Source organism: Notamacropus eugenii, chromosome 2, assembly GCF_028372415.1.
Source record: "Notamacropus eugenii isolate mMacEug1 chromosome 2, mMacEug1.pri_v2, whole genome shotgun sequence".
NCBI lineage: Eukaryota > Metazoa > Chordata > Mammalia > Diprotodontia > Macropodidae > Notamacropus > Notamacropus eugenii.
In genome coordinates this window covers 253746134-253764749 of record NC_092873.1, presented here as the reverse complement: position 1 = coordinate 253764749, position 18616 = coordinate 253746134, and the positions used below count along the sequence as shown (strand labels likewise).

Genomic DNA, 18616 nt, shown 5'->3' with positions numbered 1-18616 from the left:
GAGAGAAAAGAAGTAAAGCATTAAGAGGTTGGAAAGATAGGTTGGGACCAGGATATGAAGAGCTTTTCTAAAAAACTGAACTTATATATAGTCATCCTAAGGTTATTTAAGGACGAAAATGGAAAGACAACAAACAGTAGAAAAATAGAAAAGATCTGCAAAGATTCTGACTTTGCAGACTCCTGGCTTTTTAGAATTTCCCTGGCTCAATTCAAGGGATGAGAGGAAATTCCCATGAACCCCAAAGGTTATTTGCAATTTGAAATAGGATTCACAGCACAGATATACCAATATCCTCACCTAGCTAAAACCTTTTTATATTCTGTCATGATGATGACCAATATAACATAAAATCAATTCTTAAATGCTACAAATTTTTTTCCCATCTCCCTTGGGATTTGAATTAGAGCTCGTTCAGCCCTGAAGTGAAGTTAACCAGTACTTAACTGGTTTTACCACTTTGTTTTTACATTGCCTTATATTGTTCATTATATTTTTATGATCAGTCGTTCAATAAATTTTTATTGCATGTCCATCAAGATCAAGAAATCATGGTGGGAATATGTATTGCCCTACCAACTAAACTCTAAGCTTCTTGAGGAAAGGGATTATGACTTATACTTCTTTGTATCCTCCTGCAGTTACCAGTGTGCAATAGTAAATATTCAATAAATGCTTACTTAAGAAAAAAGGAAAAGGACCTATATGAACGAAAATATTTATAGCAGCTCTTTTTATGATGACACAGAATTGGAAATTGAGAGGATGACTATCAATTGGAGAATGGTTGAACAAGTTTATATGATTGTGATGCAATACTATTGTGCTGTAAGAAATGATGAGCGGGATGGTTTCAGAAAAACCTGGGAAGATGTGTACAAACTGATGATGCAAAGTGAAGTGAGCAGAATCAATACATTGTAAATAGTAAACATTAGTGTAACCAGGATCAACAATGAAAGACTTCATTACTCTGATCAATACAGTGATATAATTCCAAAAGACTTATGATGAAAAATGCTATTCACCTCCAGCAAGAGAATTGATGAACTCTAAGTGCAGATTTGAAGTATATTTTTTTTCACCTTTTTCTTTCTTTTTGGGCAACATGGCTAATGCGGAAATGTTTCACATATTTTCACACGAATTAATGGGTGTCATATTTCTTGCTTTTTCAATGGGGAGAGGAGGGGAGGGACTGGTGAGAGCGAGAGAATTTAGACTCCAAATTTGCTTATAGCCTGAAAAAATAACTAAATAAATGGAGATTTTAAAAAATCCTATTGAGTGATTAAGGGAGGGATGGGGGTTGTATTTTATCCTAGATGCAATAAGGAGCCATCAAAATTGAGCAGGGAAGTGACATAATCAAGCTACATTTAGGGAAAATCACTTTTGAAGATGGATTGCAGTAAAGATTTGAGGCAGAGAGACTAATGAGGAGTGCCACTATAATAGTCCACGCAAGAAATGAAGGTCTGAATTATGGTAGAAAAGAGGAAAAATGTAAAAGATACTGTAGAGGTAAATAACAGCAAGATGTCTGCAACTAATTGTAAATGTTTTTAGTAAAGGAGAATGAGAAATTGAAAACAAAACCTGTCACAAACCAGGGAGGCTGAAAGACTGGTAATATCTTCAACAGAAAATGTAAAGTTTGGTTGGGGGCAGAGATGGTTAGGGAAAGGAGGTAATGAATTTGGTTCTGGACCTGCTGGGTTAATTATGATGTGTGTGTACATACATATGATTGGTTGTTGTCCTTCATCTTCAAAGAGGACCAGAATGACATTACCATGATAAAGTGAAAATTCAGTGCGTCCAACTGTGGCTGATCAAACCACTTGAGCTTGGAATGTTCTATCACAGGTTGGGCACAGATATTCCATGTGAATGTTTGGGGTGGATATCCCAAATTTGCACATCCTGTATTTACTTTGTGCTGTCTCAATTCTGCTTTGCTCAAAGAACACAGCACCCTTTCTGATGTGAACACACCATGCTGAGTGGTCCTGTGCCAGTGTCTCCCATGTTGCACAGTCAAATCCAAAGTTCTTGAGAGAGACCTTGAGATATACATAAATACATACATATATATATATATATATATACACACACACTTCATTTGGAGATAAATCAATAAACATTTTTTTCAAAGATTTGTACTGAGATTTTGTTTTTACAACACCTAGCATTCTTCTTCCCTCACAGTAAGTCATACAACTTTTTTAAAAAGAAAAAAACCCAATCCAATTCATGCATCCAAAAAATCTAAAACTATCTTCAATGTGTCACACCCACTGCCCTCCAGGTCTCTGTTTTCCTGAAACTCTTCTTTTATAGTTTTGCGGCATTTGTCTTCAGGAGATCTGGTTGCTGCTCCTTTCACTTATCCTGATGTAGTCACTGTGCTGTTTCCTTGGCTCTGCTTACTTCATGGTGCTACAGTTTATGTGAGCCTTTCCATGCTTCCTGTAATCATCATTAATAATCCCTTATTAAGCACCAACTACATGCCAAGCACTATCCTAGGTACCAAAGATAAAAAGTGGTTTTCTTTTATCCTTACAGTCAAAGAGATTACGTTATATTTTGAAAGGGGAAATCATGTATACATAAAAGTACATAGAGAATAAATAAAAATAAATATAAAGTCAATAAGAAGTAGTTAGGAAAGAAGACTTGCATTAGCACAGGTGTGGAACACAAAAAAGGGAGAGAATCAGGTCACTGGCTCAAATGGACCTATCCCAAACAGCTGCTACCTACAGAGCAGGCACTTTGGTTTGGAGAATCTCTCAGATCTATTGTGGTCTTTTCATCTCAAAACTGTCGATCTCAAGATTAACAATACTGAAATGTACAACAGATTGCACAGGGCTCTGCTTGTATCAGTACAACTGATTCCATAGTTTGAAAACCAGTAACTTACCTAATGAAAACACATAACAATAATAAAACCTTACCACTGAACAGCACTGTTGTCACTTGTTATTTGACAATCATTACCTCAAGGGAGACTCAGAACAAGCCTATAATATAGGAAGGGAAAGTATTACTTCTCCCATTTTACAACTGAAGAAAACTGAGGTTCAGAGGATTTAAGTTACTTAACCAAGGTCATATACTACCTAGCAAATGAATGAATGAAAAAGCATTCATGAAGCAGTAACTACATGTCAGGAACTACTCTAAGTGTTCAGGACACAAACACAAGACAAGTTTGTCCTCAAGAAATTTACATTCAAATAGTAGTAACCAGAGAAGGGTGTAGAGGTAGTAGATAGATGTCCCAAGGCTGGGGAATGGAATGGTCTCTAGATCTCCACAGATAATGACTCCAAAGAAGTGTCCTTTGTACTAGGTATGCTACTCTTATCTCTCTTAAAGGGGAATCCCTCTTTTATTCCCTCCCAAGAAGGATGTATTTGAGAAGCCTTAGGAAGTCAAGTCATCACCCTAAAGTGGAAATGTGTTTAATACACTTGTACGTGCATAATCTATATCAGATTACTTGCTGTCCTGGGGAGGGGGAAAGGGAGGGAAGTTGAAAAAAATTTGGAACTCAAAATCTTATAAAAGTGAAAGTTGAAAAAAAAAAAAAGAAAAAGGAAGTCAATTCACCAAGCATTTATGAAGAGCTTATTATGTGTCAGGTACTCTATTAATGCTAGGGACACAAATTCAAGCTAAAAGGAAGACATTTCCTGCCTTCAAGGAGCTTATGTGCTAATGGGTAAAGATCACGAGTAAAGGGAAGTGAAAAGTAGGGGGTAGAGGGAGAAAAGAACCCAGAGAGAGACATAGTCCATAAATAGCAGAGATGACTGGTCTGGGGACCTTAAATTCTACTGGAGAGCAGTAAAGCACCTAGCTCCAGTAAAACAGCCCGCAAATTTCCAAAGCAGGACTCCAACCCAAGCCAAATTCCACTACTCTACCCTACCTTCTATATTAGACAGACTCCATTAGGCCTCTTCTCAATTACTACCCATCCCATTAACTAGAAATTTCCAATTCTACCTCACCTCATGTCCTTATGGCAAATACATATTGTTCTTGATAAACTGTCACATCTTTAGGATTTTGCTCAATTATTCCATTATCCAAAATTCAGATTTGGAGGAAAGTTTAAACCCCCATACCTTTTTGCAAGAACTTATCCAAAATCGGAACAACTTAAGATGCCTATATTTGGATAGAGTAAAAATTTTTTAAATTATAAAATAAGAACCTAGTAAAATACTAGGGAAAGAGTTGAAAAACATCATATGCTAATATTTACATACTCAAATTCTGTAATTGGAGACATAATTCCAAAGTAATATGTAATTAGATATTCTCATGTCTTTTCTTAAAAACCCACCAGAATTATCTTTTCTCCAGTAGCTAAATCCCAGAGATTAGGATGATTCTCCAAAACCGAACATTCGATCATTGCTTTCATTAGTGAACACTGCAGGAAGTAACTCTATTTCATATTCTTTATAAGTGTTTTAAAAGAAACAGAAAAATTCTCCAGTTTACCTTGTACCTAAGTGATAAGCTGAGTGAACAGCCAGTCAAGAGAATGACTGGAGGGAGACAAGTCCTTCCTGAACTCCAAAGGGACCATTACATAAGTCTAAGAAACCAGATGGCAGACTGTGAAGAGATGCTGAGGCAATATTTTGGTTATAATACAAAAACACTTATATATGCACAATGAAATCTAATACCAGGATGATAAAAGGGCCACTTAGAGGCATTTAAATTTACTCAGAATCACAGAATAATTTATATAACTCAAAAAACATTCTTCTCCAAAAACCACCTGAATTAATCATGTTTCAGATTACTAATCAATTCTCTACCAGGCCCCAAAAACTTCTTCAATCAGGAAGATCACTTCAGCATAGAAACTTACACCTCAAAATACCTTCTGCCGCAAGCCCCTCCCTTTAATCCATTTAAGGAGGATGTTTAGGTAGGTCAGCCATCCTTTTCATTTCCCACCAGCTAGCACCTTTGGTCTACATCAAGCTGCCCTTCCCCCCCAGTTTCCTTTTATGTTATCTTCCCCATTCAAATGTAAAATCCTAGAGAGCAAAGACAGACTTTCTTTTTGCATATATTTTGCATATATAGCCTATCACTTAGCACAGTGCCAGCACATTGTTGTTGTTTACTTAGTCATATCTGACTCTTTTTCATGGGGTTTTCTGGGCAAAGATATTGGAGAGATTTGCCATTTCTTTCTCTAGTGTGTCCCCATTTTACAGAAGAGGAACAGAGGCAAATGGTAGGTTAAGTGATTTGCCCAAGGTCACACAGCTAATGAGTGATGGAGGCAGGATTTAGACTCATATATTACCAACTCCAGGCCACACACTCCATCCACCACACCATCTAACTGCCTCTGCCTGGCACATAGTAAGGGCTTAATAAATATTTTTTGACTAATCAATCAACAATGGGGGGAGGGGAAAGGAAAGAGAAGTGTTTATTAAGTCAAGTACTATGCTAAATAACTTTGTAAATATCTTATCTGATCCTTACAATAATCCAGAGAAGTTAATGATTATCCTCATTTCACAGTAGAGGAAACTGAGACAGACAGAGGTTAAGTGATTTGCCCAGTGTCACAGAGCTATTAAGCGCTTGAGGCCAAATCTGAACTCGGGTCTTACAGAGTCCAGACAAGTGCTTTTATTCACCTAGCTCATTATGGAGTACTCTGACATTCAACGCTGTTCAGAAGGTGCTAAAAGCACTGTCCCTTAATTGAGAGCAATTTTAACAGACTGTGTTACTCTAGAGATCAAAGAACCTTAAAGGATGGGTAGATAAGAACTAGACAGGTAGAGAAGGAAAAGAGACATTGTATATGTGGGATACAATACAGACAAGTGCATTGATACAATGTGAAACAACGAGGAGATCGGCCTAAAACAAAGTATACTGAAGGTGTGCTGAGAAATAACCTTTGCATCGACCAAGTGGGCCAGGCTATGATTAGTCTTGAAAATCAAACAGGAGTTTGGACTTGATGTAGTATATAAAGATGGGATGCCATGAACTTCAAGATAAACAAGCCAAATCCCCATTTTTTCAAAAAGAATGCTCAATTATATATAAGCAAACTTAAGTGTGAAAAATCAAGTAAAGTTGGTTACATTGTTTTTAAAGTAAAATATGCTCTCCAACAATTATGCATTTTTGAGAACTAGAAATCCAACTGTTTCAGTAACTAATTTTTTTTCACATCAAGGTATTTACCAAATCTTACCTTTCTCAAAGAATGAAAAAAAGCATTGTTTGGTAACTTCTGAAAATATCTACGTCTGTGTAAAATTATACCCTTCACAATACCATGACAATTTTTATTGTTTCAACTGCTTGCCCTAGCAAAAATGACTAAGCAAATTTAGAAGAGGGTTAGATGGTTTATTAAAAGTGAATCTATAGCAAAGTCTGAAACCAAACAGGTATTTTGAGAACTGCCCAAATAAAGTTTACTGATTGCTTTAGCCTCTTTGTGACTGTCATTATTTCATTCCCAATGCCAATGGGATCTTACAAAAATGAGAAGGAACATTTATGTTGTCATTCTTCTCTCTTACTTTACTTTCATCAAAGGAGCTTTATATTCAGAAGGTACAGAATGCAAAGGTTTTTTTTTATTTTAATTTTTCCTTTGTTTTTACGTTGTCTAAATTTCCCTCCGTACGCCCTCTTTCCTTTCCTCCCAGAGAATTATCTCATATATCAAAGAATTTAGCTAAGAGTTTTAAAACATATTACCTTCCCAGTTCGCGAATCTAAAATGGCACCCAATTTGTCCCAATTACCACCTTGAGTCAGTACATCCTTCCTCTTTCCCCTAGTAGTGGCCATAACTCTTGCTCTATCTAGCCTCAAGCACCTTCAGTCTTAATAAAATGGTTAATAAACTAAACAAGACCCTCAAACCCTGAGTCCTTTGTTCCCCTGCCCCAGCATGACTTAAGTCATGCAAATCCCAAGATTCATATTACCTCTACTTCATCCCTTCTCTGACCCTCTCCCAACAACAATGGAAGAGGTCAATTGACAATTGGGTACATACAAGTTCATCTAACTTCAACTGAGCCCTCTCTCTTTCATAGCAATAATATACTCTTCTCTGTCTGACTCTGCCAGAGGCTGTTCCAAAACTTCCTCCCCTCCTCTTGCCCCACCCCCCTTCCCTATCAGCAAAGAATTTTGCCTCCTACTAGGAAAAAAAAATGAATTCAATCCATCCATCCATTATGAGTTCTCTCTTTTTTACATTCTTCAAAACGTTCATCCTCTCTGCCAGTCTAAAAGAGATGGCCCTTTTCTTTATGAAGGCCAACCCTCTACTTAGATAAGTGATCATTCCTCCTCTCATCTCCTTACTTAGATAACTGATCACTCCCCCTCTCATCTCCTCAGGGTGTCATTCAAGCTCCCTGGACCACCTCAACTCTCTCATCTTCAATTTCTTTATCTGTCAGGCTCAGTACTAAGTTCTTTAAAAATCTTATGTTGGCCTGGTCATCCCAATAACCTCTTGTCTGAAACCTCTCCTCTCATTCACTGCCAAATTTCTCTTTTTCCTCACACATCACAAACTTCTCAGCTCCCTCCAATGTGACTTCTAACGCCACCAATGGACGAAAACAGCTTCGTCCAGAGTTACCAAGAGATCTTTTAATTGCTAAACGCAATGGTCTTTTTTTAACCCCCAAAAGTCAAAGACTGGAAGCTCCCATATCAAAGTGGGGGTCCATAGATTTGGGAATGATTAAATAAACTATGATCTATGACTGTAATGGAATATTATTATACAGGAAAAAATGATGAATATGAGGAATTTGGAGACATAATGGAAAATCTGTATGAACTAGGAATGACTGAAGAAATTAGAACTAGTAGAATATACATAATATCATCAATAACGTAAATGAGGAGAAAAACTAAAAGGAAGTCGTGTAACTCTACAAATCAATATTGAGAATAGCACCTCCCTCCTAGGGGACATTACACACATTAGATGAGGTCACTGTTGTCAGTTGTCGATTTTGAGGGTGGGTTTGGGGAATTTAGAAATCACTTGCTTTTTTAATCACCAGTAAAAGTTGTTTTAAAGTTTTAAAAGTTTTAAAAAATAAGTAAATCTTAATCTTCACCTTCCTTGACCTCTATTCAGTTTTTGACAGTAATTGTTGGGGGGAAAAACAGATATAAGGTCAGAACATATACATCCGAGACCCTGGTCCACACTCCTCCTCCCTGTGCCTCAACTCGGTTTAGACATGCTCTAAAATTCTTCCTAGCCGTAAATTTTTGATTCTACATATTCTTCTTTCCTCTTGAATACTAACAATTTTTAGAAAGCACAGGTCTGACCATGACACCTCCTCTCCTATTCAAACTGGTTCCCTATTACATCTAGGATCAAACCTAAAACCCCATTTGTCATTTGAAGCCCTTTAACAACCTCACCCATTCCTATATTTCCACCCTTCTCACATATTCTTTACTGCCCTCCCCATACACTTTGTTCATTCCATCCTTACGACATCTTTCATATCCATCTTACACTCTCCATTCACAAGGCCAGCAGCCTAGTTCAAGCTTTCATCACCTCTCACCAGGACTACTGCATCAGCCTACTGTCTTCTTACAATTACTCCCCTACACACACTGTATAATCCAACACTGGCATCCATCTCCAAACTCTGCCTTTTCACTGGCTGTCCCCATGTCTGAATTGCTCTCCCTCCTCACCTTTGCAGGAGTCCTGGCTTCTTTTAAGATTTGGCTTAAATTCCAACTTTCTGCAGGTCTTTCTCAGTTGCCTCTCCTCCAAAAGGCATCCCTCTGAGATCCCCTTCCATCTACTGTGTATATCTCTTTTGGGTGTGTATTTGTTTACATGTTGTCTCCCCATCATTCTGTGGACTCCTTGGGGGGAAAGACAATGTAATGTCTTTCTTTGTATCCCTGACATTTAAGCACAATGCCTGATATATAGTAAGTATTTAGTAAATGCTTGACTAACTGAACTAATCGTCTCCTTGCTTCCTGTATCTCCTTTATCCAACCCATCCTCCTTACCCTTGACAATCTTAGTGCAGCCTTTCCAGGCTCATTGTATGTTACTCCCCTTTACAAACTCCAAATTCCAGATAAATTGGCCTTTTTGCTCTTTCTCAACCCTCTACTTCCCACTTCTGTGCCTGTACAGGCTGTTCCCATAACTGATATGCACATCCTCCTCATTTTAGAGTCCTTATCTTTCTTCAAAAAATTCAGCTCATATGTCTCTGCCAATGACTTTTCTGATCACATTAGTTTAAGGTGATCCATCCCTCCTCAAAAGATTTTGTATCCCCTTATCCTAGGATGGAAGTTTCTTGAGGCACTTTGTACAAAGTAGGCACACTTAATAAATGTTAGTTCAACTGGCAATTAATTGAATCTACATAATCACATCCAAATTACTTTCCCATAATATAGAACCACCACCCAATTATTATTGTTTTGCAAAGCATTATTTTAGACAGCTAGGTAGCACAGTGGATAGTCACAAAGACCAGGCAATCCAGTCTCAAATACTTAGTAGCTATAGGACCCTGCAAAACTCACTTAATCTCTGCCTGCCTCAGTTTCCTCAACTGTAAAATAAAGTTAATAGTAGCAGCACCTACTTTCCAGAATGTTAGGATGTAAGGATCAAATCAGATAGTTTTGTAAAATACTTAGCATAGTTCCCATGCTTGTTCCTTCCGTTTTTTCTCTACTGCTGCCCTTCAAAAACCTCCTACCCTAGTCAAACTAGCCTGCTTCTCACATGTATAACGTACTCTTCAGGCTCTACGTAATGGCTGTCCCCTTTAACTAGATACAGAGGTGGGGAACCTTTGGCCTAGAGGCCCACATGTGGCCCTCTATATCTTCCAAGTGTGGCCCTTTGACTGAATCCAGACTTCAGAGAACAAATCCTTTTATTAAGGCCACAGGTTCACCACCCCTGAACTAAGATGTACTCCGTCCTCACATCCATTTCTTAGAACCCTTAGTTTCTTCCAGAGCTCAGCTAAAGTACTGCCTACATGTACATGGCATTTCATGATCTTCCCCAGCTAACAGCGCTTCCTCAACGTTACTTTACATTTATCTATATGTGCATATTGTCTCCTCCACAGAATGTAAGTTCCTTGAAAATAGGGGCTGTTTCATGTTTTATTTATCTCCAGCACATAGGAGCTGCTAACTAAATGCTTATAAATTGAATGAGCCTTTGTTCAAAATGTTCTCCCCACCTTGCACTGAAAATCAGGAGAATGGTTCAAATCCCAACCCTACCATTAACCAGCTAGTCACTTAGCTTTTCTGAGTCACCATCAGGGAACAGCATAGACAGCTTCTAAAGGTACCTTCTAACCCTAACATTTCATGATTCTATTCAGCCCACACTGAATTCTCCTCCTCTAAACACCTATTAAACTGTGTGGCACTGAATTATATACTAGTTTGGATTGGCCTAATTGTTAATCTTGGCTTTCTAAATAGTATGTGCTCCTGACAATTAGAAACATTATACTTGTCTTTTTTTTTTATCTCTAACCCCTCTACTACTCCCCCACCATACACACACACACACACACACACACACACACACACACACACACACACACACACACACACACAGCAAGTATTTAGCATGCTACTGATCACATAGCAGGCATTAAAGATACATGTTGCTTAGTCATTATCATTCTCTTCAAGGGCACAGTATTTAGCAATAAGGCCTACAGAATATTTATTTACTTTTAAAATATTAAACACATTCAGAATGGTAGTACAAAGTCAGGTATACTCTGGGAAACCTGAAATGGATGGACCGAGACAAGCACAGGCAAGAGTTAATTGAGAATTTGGGAGCGTCTTTATTAGCCGGCGGCTGTCCACAAAGGTGGCAGCCCTGAACAAAGGTGTGTGTGCCTTTTAAGCATCTTAGCACTTCCCAGTACAGCCTTGCGGTTCCAGTAGCACACATTTTTCACAGAACAGTTTTGACAGGGGTTCCTAGGTACTGCTAGGCAAGGGGGCACAACAGAGAGGGGGGCCCAAGCAGCTGCTAGGCAAAGGGGTACAACAGAGATGGGGGCCCAGGCAGCTGCTAGGCAAAGGGGTACAACAGAAAGTGTAGCCACTAACACAAAGTGGCTACTAGGCCCAACCCTGCCTAGAAACTCAACAGACATTATCTCAACCCAGGGGCTGGGGAGGGGGGGAGGGAGGGAGGGAATAATGTCTACTTCAAAACCTTTATTTTCATTTCCTGTTACTCATAACATACTTCTCCCACCCCCAAATAGAGTCAAATCAAGGTAACATGAGAACCAGTCAAAAAAAAGGGATGATATTAAGCTCTAATAAGAGAAGTCTCAGGAAAGAATATGACAGCTACCTTCAAGTATTTGAAGGGCTGTCATCTGGAAGAGAATGATGCTCATTCTGCTCTGTCTCAAAGGGCAGAGTCAAGAACAATGTGTGAAGTTTTAAAAAGGCAAATTTATGTTTCAAGTCAGAAGAAATTTCCTAAACAATTAGAGTTATCCACAAGTGTAACAGGATACTTCCAAAGGGCCTCAGGAGGCTCCCCTTCATTGACAGTCTTCAACCAAAGGTTAGTTACTTGTCAACTACATTATGGAAGTAGCCTAAGAGGTCCCTTCCAACTCTACAAATTCAATCATTCCCCAACATCTGTAATTGATAAACTGGCCAGGGACATGGTTTTGAGAACTACTCTTCAGTAGCACCTTCCTTCCTTCCCACCACAACCAGGGGTACAACTTCCTAACTCTCAACCAAACTGGTAACACTGAGAGCTTGTGTCCCCATAAACAATTTCAACTTCTCAATATGAAGAGCAAAAATTACTCTCATCCTCTTCCACTTTTCATCACTGGCAAAAGCCAACTAGCTCTCACACATCTTCCCTTACCAGTGTCCTAGAGTTCATAGCTCACCTTCCAATACCTCCTCCTCCCCAACCAGAGCCCTTCAGGGAGTCCCTGCTGCAGTCTCACCTCCATTAGGAGGTCTGTATACATTATAGGGATGGAAGGAATAAATGTCCTTTCGCTACTGAAGGAATCTCTTCCTACAGTTCGAAGGTGAGGAAAGGTCTGTCAGTATTAAACACTTACTACGTACCAGGAATTGTACTAAATGCTGCTGAAGGATCACCTAGTTCCCAGCTGTAGGCAAGACCTATTTTCCTCCACAGGAACAGGAAATTATAGTTCTATTCATAAAGCTCAATTACGGTATGAGTTCGGATGAATAAGCAGGAGGAGAGCATACAGAAGGTGGGACTGTGCAGGTACAGGGAGGTTAGCAAGTGTGGAGAAGTAGTCCCTGAAGGGCTACCCAGGTGCTAGATTACAAACTAAGAGGTCTGTCTAAAGGAGCTGGAGAAGGAAAAATTTAAAAAAAATACTTGAGAAGAACAAAGGCCAACCTTGTGGAGCAGAACATCTTTGTGGGATGACAACAGAGATAAATAAGTACTGGCCAATTTAATGAAGCTAAAGAATGAGGGACTGCCAAAACCAGTCCTGTCCATAACAAGGTCAAGCCATGAGGGGGTTTCTCAGGGAATTCAGGGGTATTATATGTTCTCTTAACCAGAAGGCATGCTGGGGGTTGAACAGTTATAACTCCTCTTCTCCTCTCCTGCCCAGTATTACCCGGGCATTTCCTCTTCTTCCAAGGACTCGGTACTTCGTTTACATGTAAAACATGCAATGTTACATGTATAACACAAAATAATGACACTAAAAATGAGAGGAAGGGAGAGACTTCTTGGTTGTATGGTTCCCGAAGACACACAAGACATGCAAAGGCCTGCCCAACCAAGGTTTGGATTCCTAGCCTTTGGAGATTAAAAATTCATCCAGTCAACCTAAAGGTGCAATAAGTATGTACAAAAAGGGACAATTCAGGGACCATTTAGGAAGAAGCATACTACCGAAGTACTATAAATTCTGGATATCCTCTCCCTCCCCTCCCACGCTATGGTCATCTCAACCCCTACACAGCTTGGTTGTATCACCCCCAGCACACCTGCACCCTGGCTCCCTGAATTTTAGTAACTGAAAAAAAATGTATTTTATAATATCAGAAAATATAGTATTATCTATCTTTCAATATCTAGTTCAAGTCCCATCTTCTGTATGAATGCAGTGTGCTACAATAGAAAGATTAATAACCTGGAAGTGAGGAGATATCATCAAGTCTTATGCCAGCTCTAAGTAAGCTCCAAGTAAGGCAATGGAAGAGGACTACAGGGTGACATGGGAACAAATAAGTAAATGTAACTCTGAGAGAACATATATACTAAATGGCAAGCAAATTATCTAGCTTTTAGAATATATTAATAAACTGTGAACAGATTATAAATGACAACTTGCAAAAACAATTCAAACATTTGCATAGTTTAAGGTACCTTTCCACCCATAGTCAGTAGCTACTTGAGAGGGAGGGAACCAGTGCAAGTATGAATATTTTAATGTCAACTATAAATGCTGTACCACCATACCAAATACCACATCCTGCTTTAGCAGTACAACGAATACTCAGCACTGCCACCTGGATTTAAAAAAAAGAAAAAGATCTGATCACTTTCTTCAAAAATATACTGCAGTTTAAAAATTCTTAGTTGTTCTACAACCTGAAGGTCACACATTTCTTACCAGAATCAAAATATTATACAAGCATGAAATATGTGTACTGGAGCCAGACAAAATGTTGTATGAATTTATACAACATTATAAAGCAACTCGGACAAACTTCAGCACTCTGATTCATTCAATAACAACCCTTATTTCCAGAGAACAGATGATGAAGCATGTTCCCCACTGCTTGTCAGGGAGGTGATGGACTCAGAATGAGAAATACATTTTTGGACTTGGCTAATGAGGGAATTTGCTTAGTGTGATTATTGTTATAAAATTTTTATTCTTTTTTAAAAGTGTTCCATAGAGGGGAAGAAGACAAAATAAATACTTGTTAGCTGAAAAATAACAAAATTAATTTTGGAAAAAAATGGTGTATGTATCCAAAGTTAAGAGAACAGAGGGATAATAATCACTAAAGTAAGTCCAGAGAAGTCATACAATTTGGAATGAGAGCATCATTTTAGTTAACTCCCTCATTTAATGAGTGAGAAAAATACAGGAAGTCAATGCCAACAGGGTCACCACCAAAGCAAGTTAATCTTTAATTACAATTCTGTTTTGAAGACTGCCTTTTATATAAAATGGAAAACCCTGGTCTTTCACAGTATAACAAATAACACTGACTAAATATGCATTCAACTCTTTACAGCTGAGGGGTGGGGAAAATGTCAGAAGGCTAATAGGACTGCTTTTTTCTTTATCACCTTAGATCAACTTGCAGAAAAGCATAAACTCCTCTCCCTCTAATATAATCTAAGATTATAATAGCAGATCTTACTCAATTTTGATTTAACTTTTAAACTTTCATTTAACTTTCACTCTAACTTTCATTATGGACACTTTAATAAAACTATTACCTACAACACAGTTTGATCTGTAATTTAGGCATAAGTGTGATTGTAACCAGAAGTCTTTAAAGATAAAAAAAAAATTTACTTCCTACTTAACTGAAACATTAGCAGAATATGAGCTAATACACTCACGTGACTATCACAAAGTAAAACCAAGTATCTTTATTCACCCGAGGCACATGGTACCCTACTTTACCCTTAAAATTCACCTATAAACTTACAAGACAATGAGTATAATTATCAGGCCTGAGGATTCAAAGTCATTAGCATGTTCTCAAATTCTAACTCTGAATGTTCATCTGAGTGAACAAGTCTTAAGTAGTTTGGGGGAGGTTGGTTTCTCCTTCCTAAAGATTACTATACCTTGGTTTCTGTCCGTCTCCTACTTTCAAGTCACAGAATCACAGAGGAAGAGGCCTCAGAAATCAATGAGCCTGACCCTCTCATTGGACTGAGAAGAAAACTGAGGCCCATATAGTTGAAGTAATTCCCCAAGGTTGTCCAGCTGATAAGTAACAAAGCAATTTCTTCTAAGTTTGAGACTCTTGCCACTCTGAACCCAATACTACCATGACCTTGCTCATCCTATTTAGTATTTCAGGGATATCTTCTGTACAGTAAATTATGCATTTTAGTGCCAGCAACAAGCTACTCCTCTATATGCTAATATAAGCTCAATAAAATGGTGGCCCCTAAGGGAAATGAACTTCTCCATTGTATTTTTGCTACTCTTTCTAAAATAGAAATCAGTCAAACAAAAATAACTTAAACTCTAACTATGTACTAAGCACCTCACCAAGTGCTGGGGAAACAAAAACAAAAAACAGTCGCTGTTCTCAAAGAGTTCACAGTATAATGGGAGAAATGTAAATGTACTACTTCTATATACAAACAAAATATATACAAGATAAATCAGAAATCAACGGAGTTTAGGGTGATCAGAAAAAGATGTCTTGTAGAAGGTGGAATTGAGAGCTCCTACAAGTACTAACTTTATGAGTGCTCAGCAAAAAATTCAACAACCAAAATTTTAGTAAACATTTACTATGAGTGAGGGAGAAACTATGCCAGAGGACAAACAGGAATAGGGAATCTACCTGTGATTTCATCAACGTAGGGTACTCCCAGGTGGAGCAAATTCTATCTACCAATGCTAGTCAGCAACTTCTCTGCAATTTTTAATCTTAGAAAAATGACTAGAGCACTGATAAATTAAGTAACTTGCCCAGGATCACATAGCCAGTATGTGTCAGGAGACAGGGCTTCAACCTAGATCTTCCCATGCATTTAGTTACCTATCCACAACACCACAGAAGCCCCTTAAGAAAGTGAGCCAATTACCCAAAACAAAAAAGAAAAGGAGAAAGTCTTTTCCCTCAAGGAATTTACATTTTACAGGATTAATACACAGAACAAGTCACAACTAAAGATATACCAGCTCAATAATAATATAACACTTATGAAGCATTTAATATATGCCAGATATTTACAAAAATCTCAATTTGATGCTCACAACAGTTTTGGAAGGTAGATACCTATTATATCCCCATTTTGTCGATAAGCAAACTTATCATACACAAAATAAAGACACAAGAAGAGACTAAGAACTGGAGATATAAAAAAAGACCTTTTGTAGGTCTCAAAAGGAAACCTTTTGAATTGAGCCTAGAAAAGAGCTAGGGGTCCCAGGAGGCTGCAGCACAGGCTTTACTGGAAAGTACTTTATAATCCACTAGAGAGGGAGGCAATAGCAACATATATGGTTATACAGTCCAGGACCTAACAGGCATTCATAAAATTTCTATTATGTTCTGGGTTGGGACACAAATAGGCAAGCTGATTCAGTGCAAAATGTCTATGGAGATTCAAGAAGGGAGGAACCACTTCTAGATGAGAACGATCTCAGCTGAAAAGCTTTAAGATCCCAGAAGGAAGGAAAAGATGATATCAACTGACTGAAATGAAGGAAGCCATTCCAGGCAAGCAAGATGGTCCAAAAAAAAAAAAAGGCACTGTAATAAGAGAAAACAGGACAATATCTGCAAATGAGTAGTGGTACAATTTGGCTGGAACACAGTGTGTAACGGGTAATGTTGGGAAGAAAAAAAGAATAGAAAAGGTAGGTTGAAGACAGGTAATAGAGCTTGACTAAAAATGAATAATGCCTAATATAAGTTTAAGTTCTAGATTGCAAAGACTGGGTCCTACACATCTTTGTATTCTGCTCACTCCCCAGCACTATCTTTATATTTATATGCAGCCTCCCATCTCCTTTTCAAATTACAGAATCACAGAAGTATACCTAGTTACCCACAAAAGGTGCCCAATAGCTGTTTGCTGAATTTAAAAAATGGATCTCGTATTCAAAGTCTCATTTGTGGGTTCAACTACATATAGCTTTTCAGAACTCTTCATACTACTTTGTTTTAATAAAAAAGTTTTTTTTTTAACCTCTGAGTTTCACTGTTTATTTTACATAGCCCCAAAAAGAAAATATAAAGATCTCCCCAAAAGAAGCTCCTACCAATATGCAAGTCATTTAACATCACACGACAGATGCAGCAATAATACATTTGTGGTTTCTGGGGCAAACAGCCCCTAAATGACCTCATCTAAGCAAGTGACTTATCAGCCACGATACAAGAAAATAGCTACCAGTTGGCTGAAGGGTAATTTCTGAAAGGCAGACAGTTCAGATAGATTCATTCCTTCTTTCCTGCCCTCCCTCACCCATTTCACACGTACAGCAGGAAACCCACCAGTTACTTAAGGAAAAAAAAAAACCCATGGTGCAATGGAAACAAAAAGCAGCTATTACGAATTTGCAGTGCGGAAACTTGGTTGGTGTGTGTTAGGAGCCTCACTAGGACAGCCTCTATTTGTGAACCTTGAAAAGAAGTTTATACCTTCCTTCTCCACACACACACACACACCCACCCTTCTCCTACCCTCCCCCCTTCCCACCCCTCCTACACCTACACACACACCCCCTTCTCCTAGCCTCCCCCCTTTCCTCTTCCCACCCCCTCCTACACCTACAAGCACACACACACACACACACACACACACACACACACACACACACACACACACACACACACACACACACGAACAACTTTCCCAGATGCACCGTGATGCAGAGCAGGAACTGCACAGCAGCCGCCTGTCACCCAGATGGGCCACGGCAGCCGCCGCGAGGCCCCTCCGCCTTCACACAAAGCAGCCCCGCACGGAATGACAGCCACAAGTGGTCAGGGCCCCGGGGCTTCCAGGGCCAGCACTCCGCCTCCTCCCCAGGCCAGGTGAAAGAAATCCTCGGTGCTCCCCCTCCTCTCCTCCCGAATGGTTACAACTTAAAGGGGAAAAAAAAAGAGTGAGCACGGGCAGGGCCCGCGGGGGGGACCAGAGGGGGCCAGGCAGAAAGCGAGGGGATCAGGAGAGCTCGAGGAGACGCAGCTGCCCTGGAAGCAGGCCCCTCCACCTCCCCGCATCTCCCTACCTGCACAGCTCCGGGTACTCGAAGCTCTGGGCCTCGGCGATCTCTCCGGCGGAGACAAGGAGCAGCAGCAACAGCAGCAGCGGCGGCGGCGGCGGCAGCGGCCGAGGCGGACGCCGAGTCCAGGGCCGCAGGTGGGCGCTGGGCGCCGGGGCGGCGACGGAGGCGAGGGCGGCAGCGGCGTCGGCGGCGCCTCCCATCGTGCTCGGGGCTCCGGCCGGACTGGGGACTGGACGCGCGGGCGAGGGGCTAGCGGCGCGCGGCGGCTCCGGGCTGCTCCCGGGTCATGCTCGCGCCGCCAGGGCCGGAAAGGGAGGGAAGGAGGAAAAAGAGGAGGAGGAGGACAGCGCGGCTCCGGCGGCTGCGGCGGAGACCCAGTAACTGCGCGTCACATGACCCGCAGCCGCCCGGGCACCGCCCCCTCCCCTTCGCCTCCTCCCCCTCCTCACCAGCCTCACATGACCGCCTTGTTCAGGTGATCCTCGCGCTCCTCTCGCTCGTGTTGGGCCTCCCCGGGCACGCAGGGG

General features: G+C 40.0%; 1 protein-coding gene across 1 annotated transcript in view; it reads right to left on the bottom strand.

Annotated features, from left to right (window-relative positions):
• IGF2R (insulin like growth factor 2 receptor) overlaps positions 1-18413 on the bottom strand; it is a 158003-nt gene extending 139590 nt beyond the window's left edge. The window contains exon 1 of the mRNA XM_072643845.1: positions 18093-18413. Coding sequence (XP_072499946.1) covers positions 18093-18289 — 197 coding nt within the window. The 5' untranslated portion in view covers positions 18290-18413. The remainder of the gene's footprint in view (positions 1-18092) is intronic.
• Positions 18414-18616: the final 203 nt, after the last annotated feature.